The sequence below is a fragment of the Lotus japonicus genome, chromosome 1, assembly GCF_012489685.1.
Source record: "Lotus japonicus ecotype B-129 chromosome 1, LjGifu_v1.2".
Classification (NCBI taxonomy): Eukaryota; Viridiplantae; Streptophyta; class Magnoliopsida; order Fabales; family Fabaceae; genus Lotus; species Lotus japonicus.
The window spans coordinates 110269162-110293667 of record NC_080041.1 but is presented as its reverse complement, the minus strand read 5'-3'; the positions used below and the strand labels follow the sequence as shown (position 1 = coordinate 110293667).

The 24506-nt window shown below is 36.3% G+C and overlaps 3 protein-coding genes across 7 annotated transcripts; 1 reads left to right on the top strand and 2 right to left on the bottom strand.

Annotated features, from left to right (window-relative positions):
- The first annotated feature begins 277 nt into the window (after nt 1–277).
- LOC130729184 (AT-rich interactive domain-containing protein 5) lies at nt 278–7322 on the top strand. Of its 2 annotated transcripts, XM_057580840.1 has the most exons (14): nt 280–584; nt 764–1145; nt 1229–1362; nt 1514–1553; nt 2265–2317; nt 2510–2555; nt 2941–3033; nt 4235–4357; nt 4489–4540; nt 4625–4700; nt 5082–5148; nt 5281–5331; nt 6255–6347; nt 6830–7322. In XM_057580840.1, exons 2-14 carry the CDS (start codon nt 801–803, stop codon nt 6932–6934), a joined length of 1278 nt encoding a protein of 425 aa, XP_057436823.1. In that variant the 5' UTR covers nt 280–584; nt 764–800; the 3' UTR covers nt 6935–7322. The 2 variants fall into 2 exon arrangements, with proteins under 2 accessions (XP_057436824.1, XP_057436823.1); XM_057580841.1 differs by lacking the exon at nt 5281–5331 and having other exon boundaries at nt 278–584.
- Nucleotides 7323–15580: 8258 nt separating this feature from the next.
- Nucleotides 15581–16928, bottom strand: LOC130729182 (AT-hook motif nuclear-localized protein 26-like). Its single transcript, XM_057580834.1, has one exon. It carries the CDS (start codon nt 16906–16908, stop codon nt 16081–16083), a length of 828 nt encoding a protein of 275 aa, XP_057436817.1. The 5' UTR covers nt 16909–16928; the 3' UTR covers nt 15581–16080.
- Nucleotides 16929–17150: 222 nt separating this feature from the next.
- LOC130729183 (uncharacterized) lies at nt 17151–23273 on the bottom strand. 4 transcript variants are annotated; one of them, XM_057580838.1, is made up of 4 exons: nt 22908–23270; nt 22743–22820; nt 22570–22632; nt 17151–17289 (listed from the first exon to the last, which is right to left on the bottom strand). In XM_057580838.1, exons 1-3 carry the CDS (start codon nt 23076–23078, stop codon nt 22573–22575), a joined length of 309 nt encoding a protein of 102 aa, XP_057436821.1. In that variant the 5' UTR covers nt 23079–23270; the 3' UTR covers nt 17151–17289; nt 22570–22572. The 4 variants fall into 4 exon arrangements, with proteins under 4 accessions (XP_057436821.1, XP_057436820.1, XP_057436818.1 ...); XM_057580837.1 differs by lacking the exon at nt 17151–17289 and adding an exon at nt 21060–21523 and having other exon boundaries at nt 22539–22632; XM_057580835.1 differs by lacking the exon at nt 17151–17289 and adding an exon at nt 21060–21523 and having other exon boundaries at nt 22908–23268.
- Between the last annotated feature and the right edge of the window lie 1233 nt (nt 23274–24506).

Below are 24506 nucleotides of genomic sequence, written 5' to 3'. Positions count from 1 at the left end.
AGGTGTTTTATTGTATTCTCTCATTATGGTATAATTATCTTTAAACCATAAATGTTGTTTACGTTTTTATGTAATGCATGTATCCTCTATATGACATGGTTCGAGACAGAAACATCTACGAAGTGGCGGAGTTCACTCTCTCAGAAAGATTATTTTCTTTCATCTACTAAACTCGAACCTAAATCATATCTTAAAGAAATCGGACATGTACCACTTGAATCAACACTCATTTCCTCGAGTCTACCAAAGGATAAGATGGTCTTTTGACAAGCAAGAAACCACCCTTGGGAAGTAGAGTAGAGGAGGTGGAGCCGTGGAGGTGGAGGAGGTGGTGCCTTTAATCTCAACCATCCTTTGTCTGCTTCCGCCGCATGGGTGAGGTCATTTTGTCTAGATGACGTGCAATTTACAATGATACTTCGTATTTAGCTTCAGTCTCTCATTCATCTTCTAACTCCGTTCCGCGCCGCGATTCCAATCAGAGACAAAACTCCCTTCTCCTCCTCCTTCTCCAATTCCCAAAACCCTACATTCGCCGCAGCTCAACCAGTTCACTTCACTTCCCTTCTTCCTCGTCAATTCAGGTAAATTCTCTCCATTTCTACTTCCAATGTCACCACTGTTTCACCTTAGGGCTTCAATTTTTCATCGTTTTTCCAGCATCATTCTGCATTGTATTGTTGTTTATAAACCTTCAATGAGTAGTGAAGTGATGCTATTATGCTAAGAACATGGTGTTAATTGACGTGGATGTGGAGTGTAGGGTAAGGAGTTTAAGGCTCTGAGTGAGACTAGAAGAGATGGAGGGTGGTGAAAAACCGGTGGATAATATGGAAATTGTTGATGATGATACGACTTTGCTACCCCAGAATTCTGACAAGGATCAGAATGCGGGTTCCTCTCCTATGGTGCTTGCTCCCAATTCTCTTGCTCAGATACCAAAGGATGAAGTTATGGTTGATCAGGGGGATGATGATAACAGAATTGGGGATTCTACTCCGAATAACATGCTAGAAGTCAAAACAGGTAGTGAGAATCAGCTTGAGCTTGAAGATGTGAAAACGCCTTTGCATCAGGAATTGGTCACTCCAAAGTCCAGAGAAAGGAATGTCAGAGAAATGAAGAGCGTGCTAAACGATACTGAGGTACTTCCGGTTAGATATGATGTAAGAGCATTATATTGCCATCCTTTAGTAGATTGTAAAATTGTTGCCTTTCTCGTCCACAGGTGGTTGATTATGATGAGCCTGGTGCGTCTCTGGAGCGAGAAGCATTTATGAAAGAGCTCGAGAATTTCTACAGAGAAAGGTCCTTGGAATTTAAGCCTCCTAAGTTTTATGGAGAGCCACTAAATTGCCTGAAGTATGTATTTCCCTTGTAACGCATTGGAGTAAACTCTTTCTTGCAAGCATTCTAATTTCTAAGGCTTACTTGGCCTCCTCCTTGATATTTGATTTGAATAAATTTCTTGTCTGTTCTGATAGCGGATTCCTTACTTTCCATTGGGCTGCAGGTTATGGAGAGCTGTTATCAGACTTGGTGGCTATGATGTGGTACAAGTCGATCTCATGCATTATTACTGAACATCTTTTTGTTTTTAACACTGCTGTCTAAAATATACTTTGTGAATTTCACACTCAAGGCCTATATTACTGCTATTGCTCAATATAGTTCAATCGAATTCATGCCTTTTGTAATGATAAAAGGGATGTTTACGGCGACTCTAAATTTAAACATGTTAGCAAGCATCTAAAATAGTGATGGTTGTGTTGATACACCAGACTTTCTGCAGTTATGCTTTCAATGTTACTGTTTGATGGTCACGGCGACAGTTATCTTATTGACTTAATGAATCACTTAATAATTTAGGGTTGGTGATTCATCTAATAAAATATTTTTTTAAATTTAGAAAGATATGGTAGGACAGAGCTCAAACAGTTGTGGTCTGACATGTGGAAACCCGGTAATAACTTGGGCATATGGGATTCAATGTTTTACTTTCTTTATATATGGGGTATGAGCTCGCCCAGATTTTGTATTAATTAACTTATTTCTTGTTATTGATTTTGATGATTTATGTGATAAATTTGGATTAAATCATATATGATTGGTTAGTTTACTTGGATTAAATCAAAAATCAATTTGGATTACTTGACATTTTCTTTCATTTGGTGCGAAAAAGTATTGGCCTCTTTGTTAGTTATTTGCTACCAATGGGTGAAAGAGCTGGCTTACGTTATTGACATTTGACCCATTATATGAAGGTAACTGGATCCAAGTTGTGGCGCCAAGTAGGAGAGTCTTTCCACCCCCCAAAGTAAGGGCTAAATAAATTATTGGTTTGTAGTTCTTAATAAGGTTCCATAGCCTGAAATCTGGTATTTCTTATGTTTACTGTATTTGTTATACTCTTTGTAGTTTTCTGAGTTGCTCTTTCAACAATTCACTTCAAGACAAAATTTCAAATATCCCTTTGGTCGTTATTATTTTTAATACTTATCTCTCACAGGACTTGCACAACAGTCTCATGGACATTTAGAATCTTCTATGAGAAGGTAAGGTTTATGTTACATTACCTATATGCTTATTAAATTGATCTTATATCTAATTATTAGTAAGGTTGCATCTTGCATATTTGCTATAATTGATAATTTATAATCTTAAACTTTTGTCGGTGCTCGGTTTAGCATATTTTCTGATATCAGTTTCAATTGGGAAAAGTGTCTATCTGTATTTCCCCATCCCATGGCATGATATGTCCTTGTCATAGCACATTCGCCTATTGGACATCAAAGAAATTGAAATCAAGATTTTCCATCATATCCGCTTATTTACTGCCTTGTACTATTTCAATTTTCAAGTGTGACGTTTGTTGTTTTTTTCTGCCACTTGCACCATCTGCTGTTTTCATTTGTGTCTGAGAAGTTTCAATTTTCACAGGCACTTTTGGAGTATGAAAAGCATAAGAGAGAAATTGGGGAGTTACAGCTCCCTGTTGGAGTATTCCCTCAACCGTCAAGTGTGGAAAAAGAGGTTTGTACATTGTTCTTCCTTTTTCCCTTTTCCCCCTCTAGTTCTTTGATTTTATGCCTACAAAAGATCATTGTTGTTTTCCTTTGTCAAGTCATGGGTCTGATAATTTATGAATATGAATAAAGCTCCTAAAGGTTCTTTTCTCCGTTGGTTATACACCCATGTAGCTAGAGACAGAAGTTGAGGTGTGAAGTAAATGCACTTCACATGACTGGATTTGAACAAAATGACTGCTAGAATGAAAACGTCAGACTTCTTGTGGTTATGTGAGAGACGAAAAAGAAACATTGCTGAGTCATTGGTTTTTGGTTTATAGCAGAATTATGTAGAAAGCATAAGGAAATTGATCGGTTTTTGTCTGCAATAGTTGAAGTGAATGATAGCTTGTGAACTGTACCTCAAGATGAAAGGAACAAAAGCCAAAAATATTTGGCACCTAAGTTTTCTATCCATAAAAGCTACTTCTCATCAGTGCAATTGTAATTAAATCTAAGCGTAAACTATCCACAGACCAGGCTCAGAATGATACTGTGTATTTTTACATCTACCGGAAGGACAGCACTTAGGAAACACAAATGAATGCCCAATAATCAAACAGACCATATTAATAATGATAGAGAACTGGCATACTTTATCAACAGACCAGGCTCAGCAACTGCTGTAAACTTAGGAATGATACTTTAAGATATAACCGTAGATACTCCCGTAAAAATAAAATACATATAGCACATAAAAAAGTACAGTGAAGGGGCATTCATAAAAAAAAACCAATAAATAAATATAATCTTTGAGAAAAATTAAAAGAAGATAATCTAAAGAAAAATAGGCAACACAATGATACACTTTAAGAGTTGCTGTGTAATCAGCCATTAGTAACAATGTTTACATTTAGGATACATATTATCATGTCAATTATACTACGTACTTTCTAAAAACATGGAAAGGAGAAACCAAAATAGGAGCCAACAATGCTGGGCATTGAAGCCATTGCTGACCTCACTGTTAAATGTTGATGGATGTGGGTGTTGTGGGCCCAAAATCCTCAATGTATAAGGCCTCTATTCTAGTGATCATGGAAGGTGAGCAGCAGCTGCTGCTGGCTATCTCCAGCAAAATGAAAAACGAATGCTAATGTTTTACAAAAAAAAAACCATTTGAAAGAAATGAATTGTATAATTAAATTTATGAATTTCTCTGGCAGACCACTGTTTATCAGGCTCCAGGCTCAGGTAGGGCGCGGAGGGATGCGGCAGCGCGTGCAATGCAAGGTTGGCATGCTCAGCGCCTTCTTGGTTACGGTGAGGTTGCTGAGCCAGTTATTAAGGTCCGTCGAGACTTTTGAAGTTTACTTTATTATTCTTATGTGTGTCATTCTTGTGTGTGTCCATATATACATATTTATATATTTTGTAGCAATTTTTCTACCACTGAAGCATTTTGTAATTTCTTGCACAGGATAAGAACTTCAACCCTACAACAAAGCGTGAAAAGAACCTCAAAAGTATTGGTATGCCCAGTTGCTTGCTAGAAACATCGCTAACTGTTCTCTAAATTAGCTGCAACCTCATTTCTTCATGCTTCATTGAATTAGGTGCGATCAATAAACAGAGGACACCGTCTGTTCTTGAGCATGTTGAAAAAGCTGCAAACATCGACGGAGATAGGCAGTTAAGTTACTGATCTTTTCTATTAATTGACTTATAGTCGCATAGATACATTTTTCATCTCTGGATCACTGTTATTCTAGTCCTTGGAGATTACCCCTGGCTTTCTATACCTGCACCCTTCCTCCCTGAAGGTTTCTGTATTTTCCTCTTTCCTCCAAATGGTTTTGTGAACCAAAACACAGATGAAGAAAATGCACCATGGAGACATTTGGCATTTTCATAATATAAGCGAGAATGCCATTCATTACTACTAATTCCTCAATCAATTTGACCGTTTATAATTCCTACTTCCAATCTGAAAAAGACACAAATGCATTACGAGGCTTTATTCAGGTTTCTGTATTTCTTATTAACCAAGGCTAAATGATTTTCATCTGGTAGGTTGGTCACAGCAGTAGTGGACGTTGGACCCCCAGCTGACTGGGTGAAGATCAACGTGCGGGAAACCGTAAGTCATATTGGTTTATTCTTTATCTAATTGAATTCATGTCCTTTCTATGCATCATAATGGCAGATATTTTCTAATTTAAATATATTTTTTTCCAAATATAATTGGACTGTTTGCTTTATCCATGTCCAGAAAGATTGTTTTGAAGTGTATGCGCTAGTTCCTGGGCTCCTCCGTGAGGAGGTAACCTCTATGGCTCCTTATTTTTATTCTTTTATTATTTTTGTGAGGGGAAAACTTGCTTGATAGTTTATTCTGTTTGATGAAACATATTAAGGTTTCAATTGTCAAGTCCCTAGTTAATAAAAATAATTAGTAAATCCTTGAATTAGTACAATGTATTCTAGATTTTGGTTCTTGAGTACAAGTGTATAAGATCGGATGTACAATCACTTTCTTCCACGTGTACTGATCTATATTGGCTGTTTTTGGATTTTTTTTATGTGAGAAATTCTGTTACCATAGTTTTCTATATGGTGGGGATATTCTGGTGCTATTTTCAGCAACAACCAAAGCCTATTCCCGCTAAATAGGGTTGGCTACATGAATCAAACGTTGGATTACTAATGTTCTACCGTTAAGTCTAATGATAGACTAATTAAATCTAAACTTCCTTAGCAGTTCGACCTATAATTTTCTTTGGCTCTCTCTTCCTCTAACTATTTGACTATTCTCTATCTTCTTCTTGTCTACTTACGGGTGTTTCTATGGGAGCTACCCCAACTTTCTCTCTAATGATTTAGTTCAGTATCATATCTTGTCACTCATTCATAACCTTTTTAAGAATCTTTGCAACAGTGAGTTTACCCTCTTGTTGGCTCTTTTTGTAATGATAACAAAACTTGTTCCTACCTGTATTTTGTGATTGGTAAAGGTATGTCTTAAGGTTCAGCAGGTGGAGTTTTATAGCATCTGATCGTAAGGATGGATACAACCTACTCATTTTAGAGAAAAAGGGCCATTTTTCTTTTATGATTTCGGCTTCCTTGGGTTCTATTTTTATTGCTAACTTTGTTTTGATGATAATATTTTTGAGACTCTTTCCTTTATGATTTGGGCTTCCTTGGATTCTGTTGTTAATGCTAACTTTGTATAAATGAATCCAGGTACGAGTCCAATCAGATCCAGTTGGACGTCTTGTTATAACTGGTATGCCAGAACATATTGACAACCCATGGGGAATCACCCCCTTCAAAAAGGTAACTCTATCTCTTGTTCATAGAATCTTGATGTATTGATATTTTCAGGAGGATATCATGATGTTAACAGAAGTAGTAGAATTTATCATGTTACTAGTGTGTGTTCGGTTCCCCGTCGGGTAACCTCATAACCATTTTTTAAGTAAAATTAATTACAGATGATAATATAGATGTTTGAGAGTCATTTTGGAGAATGGATTTCAGTCCCAAAATCAATTATGTTAGAAGCTGGAGATAGTAGTTTTTGCGTTGAACGTAATCAATTGTGATATTTTACAACTGGATTTCCCAACATTACCTACAAAAACCATTTTTTAATAGATGTATCCAAACATAAATCACTTAACTTTCAATTCACTTTTCCTATTGTCAATTTTACCAAAATCAATTTTACCCAAAATCAATTGCGACAACGTTGATCCAAACATATTAACTTTGTTTCTTCAGTGAAAATGATTGACTGAAATTAGTGATTTTGTCAGGTTGTGAACTTACCTGCAAGAATTGATCCCCTTCAAACATCTGCAGTTGTTAGTTTGCATGGTAGACTATTTGTTCGGGTTCCTTTTGAGCAGGGAGCCGTGTAAATTTTCCTCCCTCCAATGGTTGGTTTCTCAAATTTCCTCAAAAGGAGTTACAGTTTTCTGAAAAATCAGGGTGGTTATGCTAGGAACTAGTCTAGCCCTGTCAGATTAGTTGAAACTATTAATTTTTTAATTCTCTTTAGGTAAAATACCGCATTTAACTTATGCAATATGCTTGATTTTCCTGTGTTAAATTCCCTTTTACCTTCATACCCAAGAAATGGAATTTTTATGTATTCATTTTGCATTGGGGGATATTCATTAGTAACAGTGTGTAGGATTCAAATAAGATACTATAGCATATGTTTCCATACCCGTACTTTTAAAAAATTACTTGTATCAAGACCTATATCTGTGTATTATGTATCTCTATTATTTATACTTTAGTCAATTTAAATTGTATTTTGTAATGCGTTTATATTACAATTTAGTAAAAACGCAATCTTACTATGATACTAGACGCCACCTAATGTAGGCCAATTTGAAAATGGCTCAACTTTGCACCTCAATTTAATAGGTATTTTTATGTTTTCTTAAAGTTAAATTATTTTTAAATTTGTGGTTTAAATGTTTAATGTTGTGCTCTAACGATACAGTCCCTCTCTTCCCAATTCAAATACCTTCTCCTCCTCCTCCTAAATGGGCTCCGACCAACGGTTTCCACACCCATTAACTTCCGCCTTTGAATGTCAACCACCATTACATTCGAAACCACCACAAGCCAAAGCCTCATGCCGTTGATTTAGAACCCTGTGCCTTTTGCGCCATTTGAAGGCCATTCAAAAAAAATGTTTGAACATCCAAATCTATAACTTTTCCTGCATCTACCTCAAAAGGTTCAATGAGATGACTCCAATCCTTGATGAGAAGCTAAGAATTACAAAACACCCATGGTCTTCCTTGCATGATTCTTCTCACATCCTTCTCATTGTGTAAAAACAAGTACGTTTTTTCACTCACCCCTTAAACCTGTTGGGTTACACCAACTATTATTTAGTGCACTTTGGAGTGAACCTTTGTAAATAGGATTCTTCGTGATTAGACTCCCAGCAATAGTATTTTCACATGCTGCAATAGCTACCTCCACACCCTCCTCTTCAAACAAAACAATTGGAACCCGGAGGCATCTAATATGCACAAAAGAAACTTTGTGTAACTTTACACAAGTAAGGACTATACCGGTAGCAGGTATTTTACATTTTTTGAAAAATAAAAAAGTATTTTCTTTTCATTTTCTGAAAAATAAAAATAGTATTTCCACCACCACTCTTCTTCCACCTCCTCTCCACCGCAGTCCCTCCGCCACAACTACCATGTCCTCCGGCACAATTACCACTACCACCAGATCTCCTCCATCACCGATCACCATCCCAAGAAAAACTTCTCAGAGAACAACCAGGCTTTCAGAAACTTCACATAGGCCAGTTGAATCAAAAGCCGCCAAGTATCAGACCAAGAACTGGAGCGTCCGCCACGACAAGAAGTACCACCTCGCCATCGCCTCCCTCCTCGAACAGTGCCCGAACTGCATCGAGATCGTCTAGCTCGACGACTCCAACGCGAGATCTGACCCGACCCGAATCTCTCCTTCGAGCACCCGTACCCACCACCAAGGCCATCTTCATCCCCGATAAGGAGTGCCAGCGCCCCGACCTCCTCGCCACCTCCAGCGACTTCCTCCGCGTGTGGCGGATCTCCGACGCCGATGAAACCCAACCCTCCGCCGCAACCCCAGCGTCGATCTCAAGAGCCTCCTAAACGGAAACAAGAGCAGCGAGTACTGCGGCCCGTTAACCTCCTTCGATTGGAACGAAGCGGAGCCCTGCCGCATCGGAACCTCCCTCACATGCAGAAGAAGATTCTTCTTCGAAGAACAAGCGGAGATCTATTTCACTTGAGATCTGGGTTGTTGGATTTCTCTGTTTCCCCCTTTCAATCTGCTGCCATCTTCATCGGAGGATTCAGAGTTTGGTGGAAGAGGAAGTGTGCTAATCGGTGGAGAGGGAGGAGAAGGAGGAGGGTGGGTGATTGGGGTTTGCAGTGGCAGTGGCAGTGGCGGTGGGGTGGGTTGCAGAAGAGATGTTTTTTTTTCAGTTAGGAAATTATTTGAGTTTTTTCTGAATAAAATAAAAACTTTTAAAAAATAAGAAAATAAAATAAAAAACCGTTAAACCTGCCACAGCAGGTCAGATACCCCTTACACACAATGATTTTTTTGTGCATATTAGATTTTCCCTTGGAACCCCTCCATTCTCCATGTTTAAGTACTTCCTAACCCCGCTACTCTCATCCATGGATACGCGTTAAAGTCAAACGACACACAAACGTTAAAGTCAAATGACGCACAAATGATATAAAACACGACATCAATAACACATAACCGCAAAAACAAAACATTATACACATTCACCATGATAGGCAAACCCTAGCGGAGGAAACGAACATACATATAGACTAATTTATATAAATGAAAACTCTCATTAGCATGTATCATGTGTTTTGAGATATATGTCTTCCAAATATATATATTTTTTATTATTACTAAATTATTCCTTGAGAATGTCAAGGATAATTGTATTACTTTTTTTATAAATACTATCACACGAGTCAATCAAACAAAAAAAATTGTTACCATTATATATGAACAATTTGATTACAGATGTGTATTTCTTGTGGACGGAATCTAAATATGAATTTTCTTTTAGGAGACTAATTTTTTTTTATTGGAAAATGTTAGTTGTTAGTAATGTTAGTAAATTAGTCCTATCATAGTTCGAACCCTGGATCATTCACCATTCATCTCACTCAACCCTTATGTTCCTAACTCTTACCACTTGAGCTATTATTCGGGGACTAATATAATGATACTTCACTCTTTACGACTTTACGTGACTGATTTGGTGTCATTTTTGTTTTCAAAACTCAATGCCTCACATCATAATCCTCAAATAACCAAATTGGCTGTAACCAAAAAATGTAACAAAAAAAAAGATAACCAAATTGGCCAAGATCATCGATAACTTTATCATATGCCCATTGGTATTTGGCAATATTGTTGGTATTACCGTTGACTTTTAAAAATTTGTGGCTAACTATTACCAATAAAAGTGTTACCGACGATACCCTAGTGTTCATATGGCTAATGAGTGTACACCTTTCTTTTTTTTGTTATAAAAAAGAACTGATGAGATAGTATTAAAGTATTAAAAAAATATCATGATTGTGTGTGGATGTATCATATGAGAAAAAAGTTCTTATAAGAGATGTGAGAATAAATAAGGACTGTTAGATCTAATCACGAATAATGAAGATTAAAACATGAAATCATGTGACATTTTAAAAAAAGTTACATGATATTTTTAAGTGATCATGTGACCATTATTAATGCTATTAAAAACCATTTATATTATTTATTAATGGTAAATTTCTTATATTTATAATTAAAATATTAAATCAGTTGACATATAATTATTAATGACAATTTGAGGAAAAAGTCAACAACAGTAAAATAAAACAATTTTTATTTATGAAAAAAATATTAAGTATTAAAATTAGTGACTTAGATCGTATTTTTAATAAATATTTTATAAGTAGAAATCAGTTTAAAATTTATAAATGATACAGTATGATATTCTTACATTTAAGAATATGATATTCACAATATGAACTCTGATTTGTGTGTATTATTTTAAGAAATACTATTTTTTTTGTTACAAGAGGAAAAGGAACAGAAAAACAAAACTTACTAACAGAATCTAAGTACATGAAAGCATAAACGAAGGAGGGTGGTTGCCTTGAAGTAGAGACTCAAGACGGCAAGCTTCCCATGCTAAGTTATCCGTTGTGTTATTCTTATCTCTATCAATTTGCACCAGAGTAAAATTCTGCATCCTGGCCAAAATATCACGACCCCGACAAATATCCTCTCTATCCCAGTGGCTGGAGACATCACTCTCGGGTTGCAAAGCATGAATCACCCTCGAGCAATGTGAAAAACAAGAGGAAGACTTGTAGCCCATGTCAATAACATGTTGAATTCCAACTTCCACTACCAATAACTCAGCTAGCAATGCAGAACCATGATTGTAACTCAAGGATATTGCAGAAACCCATTCACCCTGTGTAGTTCTCACAATTGCCGCGCACCCACTCATGCCAAGCTGAGGATTCCAACTACCATCAACAACAACAAACATGCTCGAAAGGTTGCCTACAACCCCCGTGTTCTCAAGCTGATCCAATTGCAGGGTCGAACTATACAAATTCGCAGGCCAAAGTGCTTCATCGCGGAGAACGCAACGCAGAACTTGGTTCAAAGTTAAAGCATGTATCTCAAAAATACTGTGATTCCTCCAACGCCAAGCCCACCACAAAACCGCAATGGCCAGGGTAGCAGAGTGATGGGTCAGTAAACCAGCAAACCACGTAGCAAAGTCGACGTGCACGACAAGGGAAGGTAACACCGCTTTGAATTGATTCCACAAGCATCGAGAATCAGAACACCCACGAAAGAGATGATCGATGTCCTCCACATCCGCATCACACCGAGAGCACGCTCCATGGGCCGTGAGATAAGATTGAAACCTCTTAGCGTTGGTAGGAAGGGCCCCATGTGCAATGAGCCAGAGGAAAAAGCGAATCTTCTCAGGCACCTTCACCTTCCATATATGTCTCGATAGTCCAAAATTCTCCACCATCGGGTCAGCTATGTTGTAGTACGCCGAGCTCGGAGTGTAATGGCCCTCTGCATTATGAATCCACTTTAAGGAGTCGGGTTGTATACTTGCTTGAGGCACTCGAATCTGTCTAATCTCTGTAATAATCTCTGGCGGCAAAACAGTGTACAACACATCAAGATTCCACGTCCCTCTGATCCAAAGGTCTGCAACATTTAGTTGTGTATCTGATATATGGACAAAGGGAACGCGCTCGCAAAGCTTTCCCATGCCAAGCCAGTCTGTATACCAAACCGACGAGGATCCATTCCTTAGCTGCGGTTTAAATCCACTACCCACATAGTCCATGGCTCGAACTATACTCTCCCAAATATAGGAATCTCCTCGTTTGTATTTCCCCTGAAGCACCAACTTTGATTTCAGATATTTCTGTGAGATTTCCTGAACCCATGGTTTATTGGAATCATGCAACATGTTATCAACCAACTTACCCAACATAGCTACGTTGTTTCGCCTAGCACACCGATGGCCTAAACCTCCATGCTCCTTAGGTTGAAGCACGACATGCCAAGGTACTAGGCTCCATCCTCTATTTCCTGTTCCCTTCGCCCAAAGAGAGCAACGAATCTTCTTATCCACAAAATCACAAACCGCTTGAGGAAGCCACAAGGATTGCATAGTATACACAGGTATGGATGTTAAAACCGACTTAGAAAGACAAAGCTTCCCAACCCTATTCAACATGCGAGTTTTCCACGAGGCTAGCCGAGTATTAACTTTCTCCACGATAGGGAGGAAGAGATCCCTGGTCACTCTACCTTTCAATAAAGGAATGCCAAGATATTTACCAAGGTTAGCCGCTCTCTGAATGCCTAATATTGTTGACAACTCCCATTGGACGGATGGAGCAAGGTCAATCGGGCAAGAACTCGCGAAGAACTCTCCTCCCTCTCTCTCTAATCTGCGTCTCTCTCTCTCTCTCTCTCTCTCTAATGGGTGGGAAATGAGATATTTTCTCATTTCCCGCCTTTTATAGCGGAGGTCGAAAAAAGTAAAATATGAGGTTTCTCAAATCCGGTCATCCTGGTACTTTCATCTACTGATAAGAATTGAATATTTGGCGACAGAATTCCAAAACTCAAAATGAGGTTCTTTGAATTGAAGAAAACGATATAAACGTTGTATGGATCAAAATACGCCGGAAAACTATTTTTTGCGGTTGGCGTCGGATGAAGAAACTTCCTTCTAAAGAAATATCGCAATCGTTGAAAGAAATAAGACTACACAAATGGAAACTTCGTTAGAAGCTCCGAATAGAAAAAGTATTCATCCATAGCTTAAATTAAAGTCCTTGAGAAGAAAGAATTTAGCTTCGTCGAACTTCTGGGAAGCAAAACCTATCGTGCGTACAGTCTAGGGTTCCGTATCGAAACACTGGTCATGGGAAAAATAAAGAGAGGTTCTTATTTTCCTAAAAAATTTGAATTTCGCTTAAACAGTACTCTCGCCATAAGGCGGGTGTGCAAATGGCTTGTGCTAACTCTCGTACTGACTAAAGTACTATCCTCAAACATTTCATGAACTTCCTTCTTCATTAAGTTATCCAAAACAACATTCTCTTGTGCAGGGTCCTTTCACGTTTACACTGATCATATGCGTGAGTTGGAAAAATGGTTATTTAATCCAAGTCAGGAATTTGGGTCTTACATTTGTTGTTTTAGAAAACTAATGTATTTTTGCTAATTTTTCCACCTATACCCTCATTAATACATTTTCTCTCACTTATCACATTTCATATTAATCAACCACAATTTTCTCTATTAACTACATTCTTATGTAACTAGGTATAATTAATAGTCGTACATGATACTAGTAAAATTAAATAAGGGTACTTTAATAACATTTTACTGTCAATAATTGTCATCTTAATTGTCATTATTATTTGTGCCACAACCTTAAACAACAATCTTTGTGGAACGAAGAGAGTAATAACTCTCCTGCAAAAAGGGTTGATTGTTTGATTATTATAATAAGAGAATGATTTGTAGTTGTGTACGGTTTACGCAAATAAATAATCCCTCCGTCCCTAATTATGAGCTAAAATTGTACTCCCTCCGTTCCAAAACTATTGTAGTTCAAGGTTTATGCACAAAGTTTAAGAGTTCATTAATTGATATTATAATTTGACTGAAACACCCTTATTTAATACTCTCTCCGTCCCCTATTATAAGTCACTTTTACCTAATTTTCTAGGATTAAGAAAAGTGATTAGAATTAGTTAGTTGCAATAGATTTGTATCTTTTTTCCTAAATTAACCTCATTTAAATGTATATCAATTCAATTAATCTCATCTACCTCTCTCTCCATATTAATGTTCCACTATCTTGAAAACCTCCTTTCACCAATAAAAACTAAGTTTTGAAAGTTTTTTGAGTAGATATAAATGAAAGTGGCCTTGAAAATAAAGAAAAATATTGGAAAGTAGGAAAAATCTTTAAATGCTACAAGGGTAAACATGGAGAAAAAGAATTAATGTTGCATAGATATTGTAAAGTGACTTATATTTCGGGATAAAAAAACTCATAAAAAGTGACTTATAATAGGGGAAGGAGGGAGTATGAGTTATATGAAAGAGAGAGAATGAAATCATTGGTCAACTAATTTGTGAGAATTGTGATTGGTGGAAATAAGAGATGATACTTGGGAGATACAAAATTAAATGAGGGCATGAATGAAAGAGAATGACATCAAGTGCTTTGGATATGTAAAACAACAATGGTTTTGGAACAAAACAAAAAAGTTAAAACTACAATAGTTTTGGAACGGACGGAGTAAAAATCACGCTTATTAAGAAAGTCTTAATTGATGCATTGGTTTTTTAAAAAATTGTACTCCCTCCGTTCCAGAAAGTTTGTACTTTTGGGTAGGATTTCAATATCCCAAATAGTTTGTTGTTTTAGGATGTCAATGCATTTTGCCTCATTTTTTTCCACATAAACCATCATTTAATACATTTTCTCTCACTTATCACCTTTCATATTAACCAACCACAACTCTTCTCTATTAATTACATTCTTCTCTATCTAAGTATAATTTAATAGTTGCACATCATACTAGTAAAATTAAATAAGGGCAATCTAGTCAAATTATACTATCAATAATTTATTTCTTAGTCTTTGTGCCACAACCTTAAACTACAAACTTTCTGGAACGAAGGGAGTATAATCTTTCATATTTACCCCTATTTAAGTGGGTAGTATTAGGAAGAAAGAGAATGAAAGTGAGTTTCAATTTCAAAATTTTGGAATTGAAAAACCAATAAATGCAATGACAAATATGGAAAAAATATATTTACTTTTGCATAGTTAGCTTATATTTAGTGACATCACATAGGTCTCAATGTTAACTTAAAATTAGAAACGAGAAAGTATAAAGGAATAGATAAGAGTAAAATTTGAGTGTATTCAATGATATATATGCATTGATTGGGCGTATTATATCGGACTCTACAATGAACCAAACAGTGAGGGAACTATGACTGTTGACAGGTCTAATTAAGATTAATGTAATGTTCGCGCTCCATGTTCACTCACTCACACATAGAAAATACACTCTTTGCTCCTATATATGAATATCTATCATTATTTTAATTTTTCTACCTTTTTATTTGTTCCTTTTAAAATTTTAGGAGAACATTAATGATGTTTTACCAATTGTGCCATTAATTTAATGGTGATAGGAATATTGAAAAACTAAAATTATATAGAGAAGTAAATGGTATATTATTCCTTAAAGTGACAATTGTACCATTAGATAATTTTAAATAAAACAAGAGCATTAAATATTATTCCTTAAAGTGACAAATATTAAAAAATGGAGGGAGTATGAGTTATGATTAGTGATGTGATAAAAATAAAAGTAAATAAAAATAAAGAGATGATGAAAGAGAAAAAAAAGTATGTGAACATATCAAAGTTGATTAATCAAACTCCAGACCATTATTTGCTTCTAATATGAGGCATTCAACATTCCAGTTCCAATAAATATATTTATTTTTACATAAGCTGATGAAAAAATCTTCTTTTTTTCATAACGTTGTGGCTTTGTGATTTGTTCTTTGAGATGACTTGTATCTCAACTCAATTATTTGATAAATCTTTTACTTTAATTTTTGAAAAAAGTAATAATTATACAGGAGCAGGAATTGAATTGAAAAGAGAGCTAGGAAACACATAAGATATTTAATAATGGAGGAGGTCAAATTCTGCATACACATAATTCACATGTTAGTTTCAAAATGAAGCATGTACTACTCCACTCCAAAATAACAATGTATATTAATTGTATACAACTATATCCCCTCCTCAATATTATCATTTATTCATAAACAGAAATTTCTACCAGCTAATAGATAGACCTAGAAGCGATGAGACCCGGGTGCTTCAGCTGCGCGCAGTTGCATTGCTTGGACCTCATCCAAATAGATTGTTGCCAGGCACGGTTGCGGAGGAGGAGGAGGAGGAAATCGGAGTGTTCCTGCTTTTGACAAAAGGAGCACCGCCACCACCTTCTGCCATGTGACCCGTTGATGTGACACTAGAAGAATGTGATGTTGATGAGGGTGGTTGTCGTTGTCGATCCTCTGAGGGCAAGGGCAACCTTTCAAACACAGCGTTGGAGAACGTACCCGCCATTAAAAACACTGGACCCCATGTAATTAGAGGCGCCACCACAATTCCCCCAATTATCGAACCCTGTCCCCCAGATAGGTACACTGACAGCCCTTCTGCAATCGCATCCATAGGCACTGGGGGTCGCGGAAGCACGACTGTTGGGGGGCGTGGAAGCACCGTCCCTGATATGGACAGGATTTGGAACCGCCCACGTAGGGTAACCACAGTCCCCGGAGGAGCCCCAGGCTGGTGGAGAGTCACATGCGACACCATCCCACTGCCACTTTGGATGCAAACACCCAACGCACGACGACGGGTGTAGTCGACGAGGGTTTGCATGATGTCGGCTCCCGAAGAAACCTCCAGCACATGCGCGTGGAGCGCATGGGGGTTTTCCCTCATGACCATGACCGGTGACTTCGGCTTGTTCCTAGACCCCGGAGGGCGACCACGAGGGCGGCGTCCGCCGGAGACTGCTCCACCTCCACTTCCACTTCCGACTCCATCGTCATGATGGTGGGTGTTGGGTGGTGGTTGGAGGCGGAAATTCGGTGCCGGTGTCATGAAGAGGTTTGGAGCACCGAACCACCCTGATTGGCGTCTCTCATTGTTGTTGTGACCAGCCATCTCTCATTCATCAATTCTCTCTTGCCATCATTGATTTATATAGAGAAATGGGTGGATGAACCTGAGTTTCAGTTTCACTTTTTTTTTTTTGATGAACAGTTTCCATAATTAAGATAGATTCAAGGTACACACTAAATACAATTTATGTCTGGGCATAAAATAAATATTTAGGTTAATTAATATATGTAGCTGTTACAAACCAAAAAGCAGGAAGACCAGCAGAAAATATTAATTATTGTTTCCATTTGTTAAAACCACAATTATGGCACCAATCCAGCATTGATGTTATGTCCCCATATATGTATACAACTGCTTCTTATTGTTTGCTAGCTAAGAAAAAAAAATCCTTTTACAAAATCAATTCTGGAGAAGAGCTCTTACCTGCCATAATTAATTTCGAAAAAAGAAAAACAAAATATTACTCCAAATTGATTGTATAGTACTTACTATTAGTAGTTTGACGAAAGAAATGTCAACTTGGCCATGTATATATGACTCCAAATTGTCAAAACAAAAGATGATTACTCCATCAAGAAAAATCTGGTTACAAATTAAAATAACTTACTACAAATTCAGTTTAACATAAAGAATATTTTTAAAACATGTAAAAACATAGTTGATGAATAGGTCAGGAGCAGTAAATGCATATCATTAATATCAATGTGTTAGGGGAGATGAATTTGAGGAATGAAATTGCATGAAGGAGGGTTTTGAGGAAGAAATGGTGGAAAGAAAATAAAGAAGCAAATAAATGGCCATGACAAAACACAAAAAGTCTTCTCTCAAACCACCCGCGCGTTACTACTTTTATTTATTCCATTGCAATTCAACTCTTTAAAGTTCAAACAACGCTAAATTAACTTTCCAAAAAAAAAAAAACACTAAATTATTGATTCATGTACAGTTTGCATTAATAACATAAATTAATACTACTTCCAAATAACTTATCATTTACAACAATCACACAAACACTTGTTAAAAACTAAAAGGCACATCATTTCTATACATAAATCACTTACATAATTCTCAAGGATTAAGAAAAGTAGTTACTTACAATAAATTAGTAACAAAATTTATTAAATTTACAATATGAACCTTATTATGTGCTTAATTTCTCATGAATTTCTCTTTTCAAGTTAACATCAAATGGATAGGTCTTTCACAACAAATGTTTTTCCATAAGCACCGCTAAGGGATCATGCCCGGGACTAGATGTTTAAGAAGTTGAACTATCTATCAGTTGTGCTACACATTGTTCGTTAATATGATATTTCATAAAAAATGATTCAGTTATTATTTAAAGAAGTAATAACTAATGCAATTAATAGTATATAACTTATACAATTAATAGTATAAGACCTCATTGATTTATATAAGACATCAACAATTCTTAATTAATATTAACATTAATGCTAATTAAGTTTAGCATTAATGATAATTCTTACTAGTAATTAATATTATCATTAATGCTAATTAAGTTTACATTAATGATAATATTAATTAAGAATTTTTGAGGTCTTATATAAATCAATGATGTCTTACACTATTAATTGTATTAGTTATTAAATTTACAAAATTCTTATATATAAAAAAAATGTATATTGTGAAAAATTAGTTAATGACAATGTTTTACTTTAGTACTAATTTCATGAAGAATCATATGTAAGGACTAATAAAAGAAAATATGATGGTTTATCTATCTTATCTTGGACTGAAGCATTATCCCCACTCTAAATTTTTGTAATAAAAAAAAGAATAGATAATGTGTTCAGTTAAGATTTAAAATCCATTAATTATATTTTATGAAATTAAATTATACATATTAAAATTAATTTACAAAAATATTCATCATTAACTATAACTTGTCGCCCTTCAAAAAAACTATAACTTGTCAATAAAAAAAATGATAACTTAAAAAAATATAATGTATATTCTTAAAAAAAAAATCATAAATTTATTATTATTAAAGTCAAAAATTTAAATTGATTTAATGTTGTTTGATATTATTAATTACTTTTCAACGTTTGTTATTAATAATGAATTTTAAAATTATTGGAATTTTTTAAAATAATCCCGTATATATATAATAATATTAAGTATCAAAAATTATAAAATGATAATTATAATTGATAATTATGATTTTAAAACATTGGAAACTAAAATTTGTAATTACTGAAATTAAAATCAGATAAAAGAATTACCTAATCTGTAGCCATTTTTCTTTAAAATAAAACTATTTATATATAACTAAAACATTTAAATTAAATTTATTCAAGACAAGAATAATTATTACCAATACCTAAAAAATTATTAAATTCACAATAGTAGTTTTTTGTTTCTTTCATACTTCGGAAAGTAAAACAAGGAGCAAAAAACCTAAGGAACAAGTAGGGAATCTCTCAACAAGAGAGTTACCAATTCAACATGAGGGACTTCTAGCACTCGAACGCACAGATGTAATAATTTCACTGCCCTAGCAAGCCAATCAGCAGATTACAGTATAAATTACTAATCACACTATAAATAATTGAATAGTCTAATACATATTAAGAATTTTAATATTCTTAAAGTCGCCTCTCTCTTACCTCCAAAAGGATGGGTATTTTAGTAAATCAATAAATCACAACACAAGTGGGATAATTTTTACATGAATAATGTTGTAAATTTGTAAATAATGAAATGTTGTAAATTTGTAAATAATGAATAAGGGACAAAATAGTGTTCGACTGATTTCTTTTTTCTTTTTGCGGAGCTTCAGAACTTCTCGCCTTCAACTTCGATCTCCACTCCCTCAATCCAAACCCTTGTCGCAAAATAAAATAAAAAACATATTTTTCTTCTTCTTCATCCTCACCCCTCACTTTCTATCGCGGAGGCATCCCTCTCTCCTCTGCATAGAAACTATAGGCGTAGCAACCCTTCATGATCACGAGCTCAACAAGTTTCTCAGGTTCACCATCGACGAAGGCACATGTATGCCATGCATCCTCGACTCAACCACCTCCTCCCCCAACCTCGCACGTCGTTAGGGCCCGCAGGACCTCCACCTCATCGTTGATGTTGCTACGAGGTACACCACACAAGTGGGGCTGCAACTCTTCCATTGTTTCTTCTTTCACTAGGGTTTAGCAACCCATAATCCTCGCCTGATGCATTACAATAGGATCGCATTTCCATGCTTTTAATTTTTGTTTGATTTATTTACTTTGTTAATTTGTCTTTCTTGTGTTATTTGTAATCGATAACAACTTTCTCCCTCAGTGAAGTAAACAACTGAGAGAAGGGGGGCAGACATTGGATGATGGTTGGTGGTGCGGCCAAGGATGAGGTAGTGGATGAGCACCATCCCTGCGACAGATGATGATAGGGGAACGTGACGCTTTTCCATTAGTTGAGTACATTCTCCTTAATTTCTTTTGCCTAGTCTTTCCACACTCCTTTCTTCTTTGCCTTTAATCGTTCAAGAATTTGTTTTCCTCAGATTCAATTCAAGTTTTTTCTCTGACTCCGGCACATGGAGGAGAGCTCACTCCCCTGTTGCAAAGGTAACACTTTTCCCCATTCGATTAGCCTTCTTTCTGTGTTTTTCGTGCTCTTCTTCATCAATTTTGTTGACTATTTTAGGGATCCCAACCGAAGTTATTTCATGCTTTTAATTTCCCTTTGATTTATTTACTTTGTTGATTTTCCTTTTATACTTATAATCGATAATGCATTCTGATTTTGGGTGTCATATGCTCTCCTTCGCTACCAAGGTAACAACTTCAATGCTTTCTGAGTTTCTTTATCAGGGAATCATACTCTATATATTGCTAGCAAAACAATTAGTAAGTGTTTACAGTTGCATTTGTGTTCTTTAACATATTTTATGGTTGGTGTAACATATTTTATGGATTTTTATTTTCTTTTTATGTCATGAACTTTTGTTTGCTTCTTCTTTCACAAAATTAACCCAGAGTGGCAGAGGTTCTGTGCAATGCAAGCCTAGTTCCCCATGGTTAATGCATTCTTTTTGGAAAGTCAAAATATGAAAAGAAAAGAAAACTGCATAAGCATAAACTATCATTCATATGCTAATCTAAACAACTTAAGAAAATAAGCTAGAGCAGCTTATAGGTAGGTCATAAGCTATTTACATAATATCTCATAAATAACTGCATAAGCCCTTATACCATAAGATAAGCTCAAATATGTTCTTCCAAACAGGGCCTTAGTCTACAGCTCTTTGGAATATAATGAAACAGTGTTATCCCTAACATTGCTTCATGAGTAGAGGCAGAAAGACCTATTTATTATAATAGCATGCCTCCTGAAGGATGGAATGTTACATGGAATGTTACAGACATCCATTCTGAAAACTAAAGAAATAACAATATAACATGTGAAGGGATGGCAAGGTAATGGCTTGATAGGTAGTGCGCTTCTGCTATGTGAAACAGAGTCCCTTATTAACTATATCCTCATATATATCCAGTCAGGAACAGCTATATCACAAATTGTAACATTTAGTATATCCCTCACTGTTAATGGAGAGTAGTGCCAAGTTGAAAGTTGAAACTGACCCCATACCCAAACACGATATATGCCTCACTGTTAATTATTTCAATTATGACCCCTGCCAAGAATATCATAAATACACAAGAATCAACATAACTCACGTGCCCAAAACCAGAGCATAATCCAAATAATTGAATAATCACAAACCCAAAAGCAAGAAGACAATGTATTGGTTATGAAGCACCAATAATTGCACTCCCTTCACACATCCATTGTGTATCTGATTGTGATATTCTTGGACACTTCACTGATATGTATATGTGAAGCATTGGAGATCATTTTTAAAAACAAAATTGTCTAATTTTATACGGCTAGGATGCTTTATATGAACACCTAAGTTTTCAGTATGTATGGACTCTTTCCACTAAACATATGGCTCTGGTAATAGACTCATAGACTCCTCAATTTCTATTATTTACGAAAGTATCAATATTCCAATGCAACATCTTTAGTTTTCTGCCTAAGTCCAATTCAACACGCTATTTTGTTGTCCACCTGAGTGCATGTTTGGAAATTTACTTTAAAATCACATCTGAGTGAGAATTGTGTATCACATGAACTAAAGCAAGTAGCTTTTCAACATCATACACGATTTTGGAGGCTCCGAACGCAGAACCAAACACCGCAGAAGTCCATCTCAACACGCGAGTTTTTTTTTTTAAATATCAACTTGTCAGTTGTCACGTGTCGGTGTTTTTCAAAAGTTGGCTACATATATTTCTTCTAACACAGTTATTTTGCTGCATGCGTGTAATTCCTTTTGGTCAGATTTGTTCTTCAAAACCCAAACACGTCGCCATCCCGCGCTAGTTTTATGAGGTCATTAATGTAACTAAGTTATGTTCTTAACATGAAAGTATGGAATCTCAATCATATACCTCTATTATGTCTTATGAAAATCTCCATGCATATATCTATGTATGTAACAAAGATGTATAGCTGTATCATATCTATGCATCATATTCATAGTATATTGTTGGCATACAAAACAAAAAAAATAACAAAATTTGCCCCAATCTTTGATTAGGCATAATATTCATTCATCAAGTCTTTGCAATGAAATATAGGAGTACCTAGACCAGAAGTAAGTCAAGTAAAACTTACAAGCTAACCCTCTGGTTCATCTGATTTGTCCTTGTTCTTCTTTCCATATCTCAAACCAGTGACCTACAATTCAAATTGAAAAACTAACAATAAGCAACACGCCACAGTTCAAAGTAGAATGCAAATTGATATGAGATGATGAATCAAAAAATGGTATAGGAATGAAGACGAACCTGAGGATCTGGAATTGGTTTCCGAGTCTCAACGTATCGATAAGGATCAGGGGTTGAGGCAGCAAGAGCAGCTTTTGCCTGTGATTCACATGAATTCAGAGAATGAAATCAAATCAGCGATTGTAGTAGCGAATTAGAATAAGGGAAACACAGAGAATTAGGAACCTGTTGTTCACGCTTGAGATCTTGTGAGGGTTTGATCCAGAGGAAGTAGGCTAGGGTTCCGGCGACGACCCATGAAGCAAGGTTGCTTCCGCCTCTCAAACCTCCCATCGAATTGCTGGCGAAGGATCTAACGTTGCCAAGCGTTCTTCTCCAGTTGCTGGTACTCCCCATGATTGTAACCGATGAGTGACAGAATTGCAGAATCGAAATTGCCGACTTAGAATAACGCTGAAATCAATACACACAGAGAGATTTGTGGGTTTTTCTGTCAGCGTTACTTCAGTATTTTGGTAAATGATAGGGTGAATCTAGAGATTGTGTTTGTGGGTATAAGTATTGTACTAGTGACCCTTTTCAGCCCAACAAATGCTTATTGAAGAATAATGAGAGGAAAAAAACATATTTGTCTCAAAAATTTCATGTGTCAAATGAATTAGGCAACAAAAATATAAGTGGCAAGTAATGATGTGATTTGATAGGAAAAGATATGCAGGGAAAAATGAAGTGGGTGGATTATGGAGAAACGTGAGTGATTTGATATTTCTGCATCATATTTTGTCTGATATCTTATTTTTACTTACTTTTTTTTTATATCTCGCTATTTTTATATCATATCACTATATTTCACATTTCTCTCACTTTTGTTTATATGATTTGTGAAATGATATTGACTGGTTTCAGAAAACTTGTTGGTTAAGTTGGGGAATGGAGGCACGGCACGATTTTGGATGGATGAATAAGCTGCAGAGGATGGGTTATGTCCAAGGTTTTCTGGATTGTTTACAATCTCTGGCCGAAAAGAATATAAGGTGAGTGAGAGTGTTCTGAAAACCGGACCGGACCGGCCGGTCGGACCGGTTCGACCGGGAACCGGGCACAGCACCGGTCCGAAACACCTCTAAAACCGGCTGTAGAGAGAACCGTAATCAAACCGGGAAAACCGAACTTGAACCGGACGAACCGGTAAAAACCGCGGCTTGGCCGGTTTTTTCCGGTTTAGTTAAAGCAAGCCAAAACGCCGTCGTTTAGATTATGAGTTTTGAAAAAAAAACAAGAAATAGAAAATAGAAAGGCAGAAACACCGCAACGTGAAACCCTTCTCCAATATCCAATTCTCCTTGAGCGACTACAAGCTCCCTCCCTGCGACGACAGTTTCCGACGACGGTGGTGGTCTCTGCGGCGGCTGCAGGCGGTTCGAACAGTGGAAGAGAGCAAGCGTGAGGCGTGAGCAGCACGGCGCGGTGTCACTTCCGTTGGTCGCCGACGTAGAGGTGCAAGACCGCCGGCCAGACGCAATAAGGAAGTTGCAGAGAGTAAAACTAAAGAAAAGAAACACTGAGAGCTAAGAGGAAGAACGTTGTGGTGTTTGAGGAGCCTTAGTGGTAAATAGGAGTGACCCATTTAAGAAACAAGTTGGTTTGATCAAAACATTTTCTAGTTCTTAGACTTCAATGAAGTTTTGTGGTTGTGGGACTGATAATATAATTGGCTGCCGCTGCTGGTAGATAAAAAATTAAAAGAAGAAGAAGATGGTGTGATGAGTTCTTGCTGTTTGAGTGTCCCTATGTGATATTCTTTATTTTAACTTTATCTTACAG

What these genes read in the sequence shown, in the direction of transcription:
- LOC130729184 (XM_057580840.1), top strand. Translation starts at nt 801, where the DNA reads ATGGAGGGTGGTGAAAAACCGGTGGATAATATGGAAATTGTTGATGAT. An exon ending in CTGGGCTCCTCCGTGAGGAG is followed by an intron (nt 5,332 to 6,254) that starts GTAACCTCTATG and finishes AAATGAATCCAG; the next exon opens with GTACGAGTCCAATCAGATCC. An exon ending in GAATCACCCCCTTCAAAAAG is followed by an intron (nt 6,348 to 6,829) that starts GTAACTCTATCT and finishes TGATTTTGTCAG; the next exon opens with GTTGTGAACTTACCTGCAAG.
- LOC130729182 (XM_057580834.1), bottom strand. Translation starts at nt 16,908, where the DNA reads ATGGCTGGTCACAACAACAATGAGAGACGCCAATCAGGGTGGTTCGGT.
- LOC130729183 (XM_057580839.1), bottom strand. Translation starts at nt 23,078, where the DNA reads ATGGGGAGTACCAGCAACTGGAGAAGAACGCTTGGCAACGTTAGATCC. An exon ending in ATCTCAAGCGTGAACAACAG is followed by an intron (nt 22,821 to 22,907) that starts GTTCCTAATTCT and finishes TGTGAATCACAG; the next exon opens with GCAAAAGCTGCTCTTGCTGC. An exon ending in AACCAATTCCAGATCCTCAG is followed by an intron (nt 22,633 to 22,742) that starts GTTCGTCTTCAT and finishes TTTGAATTGTAG; the next exon opens with GTCACTGGTTTGAGATATGG.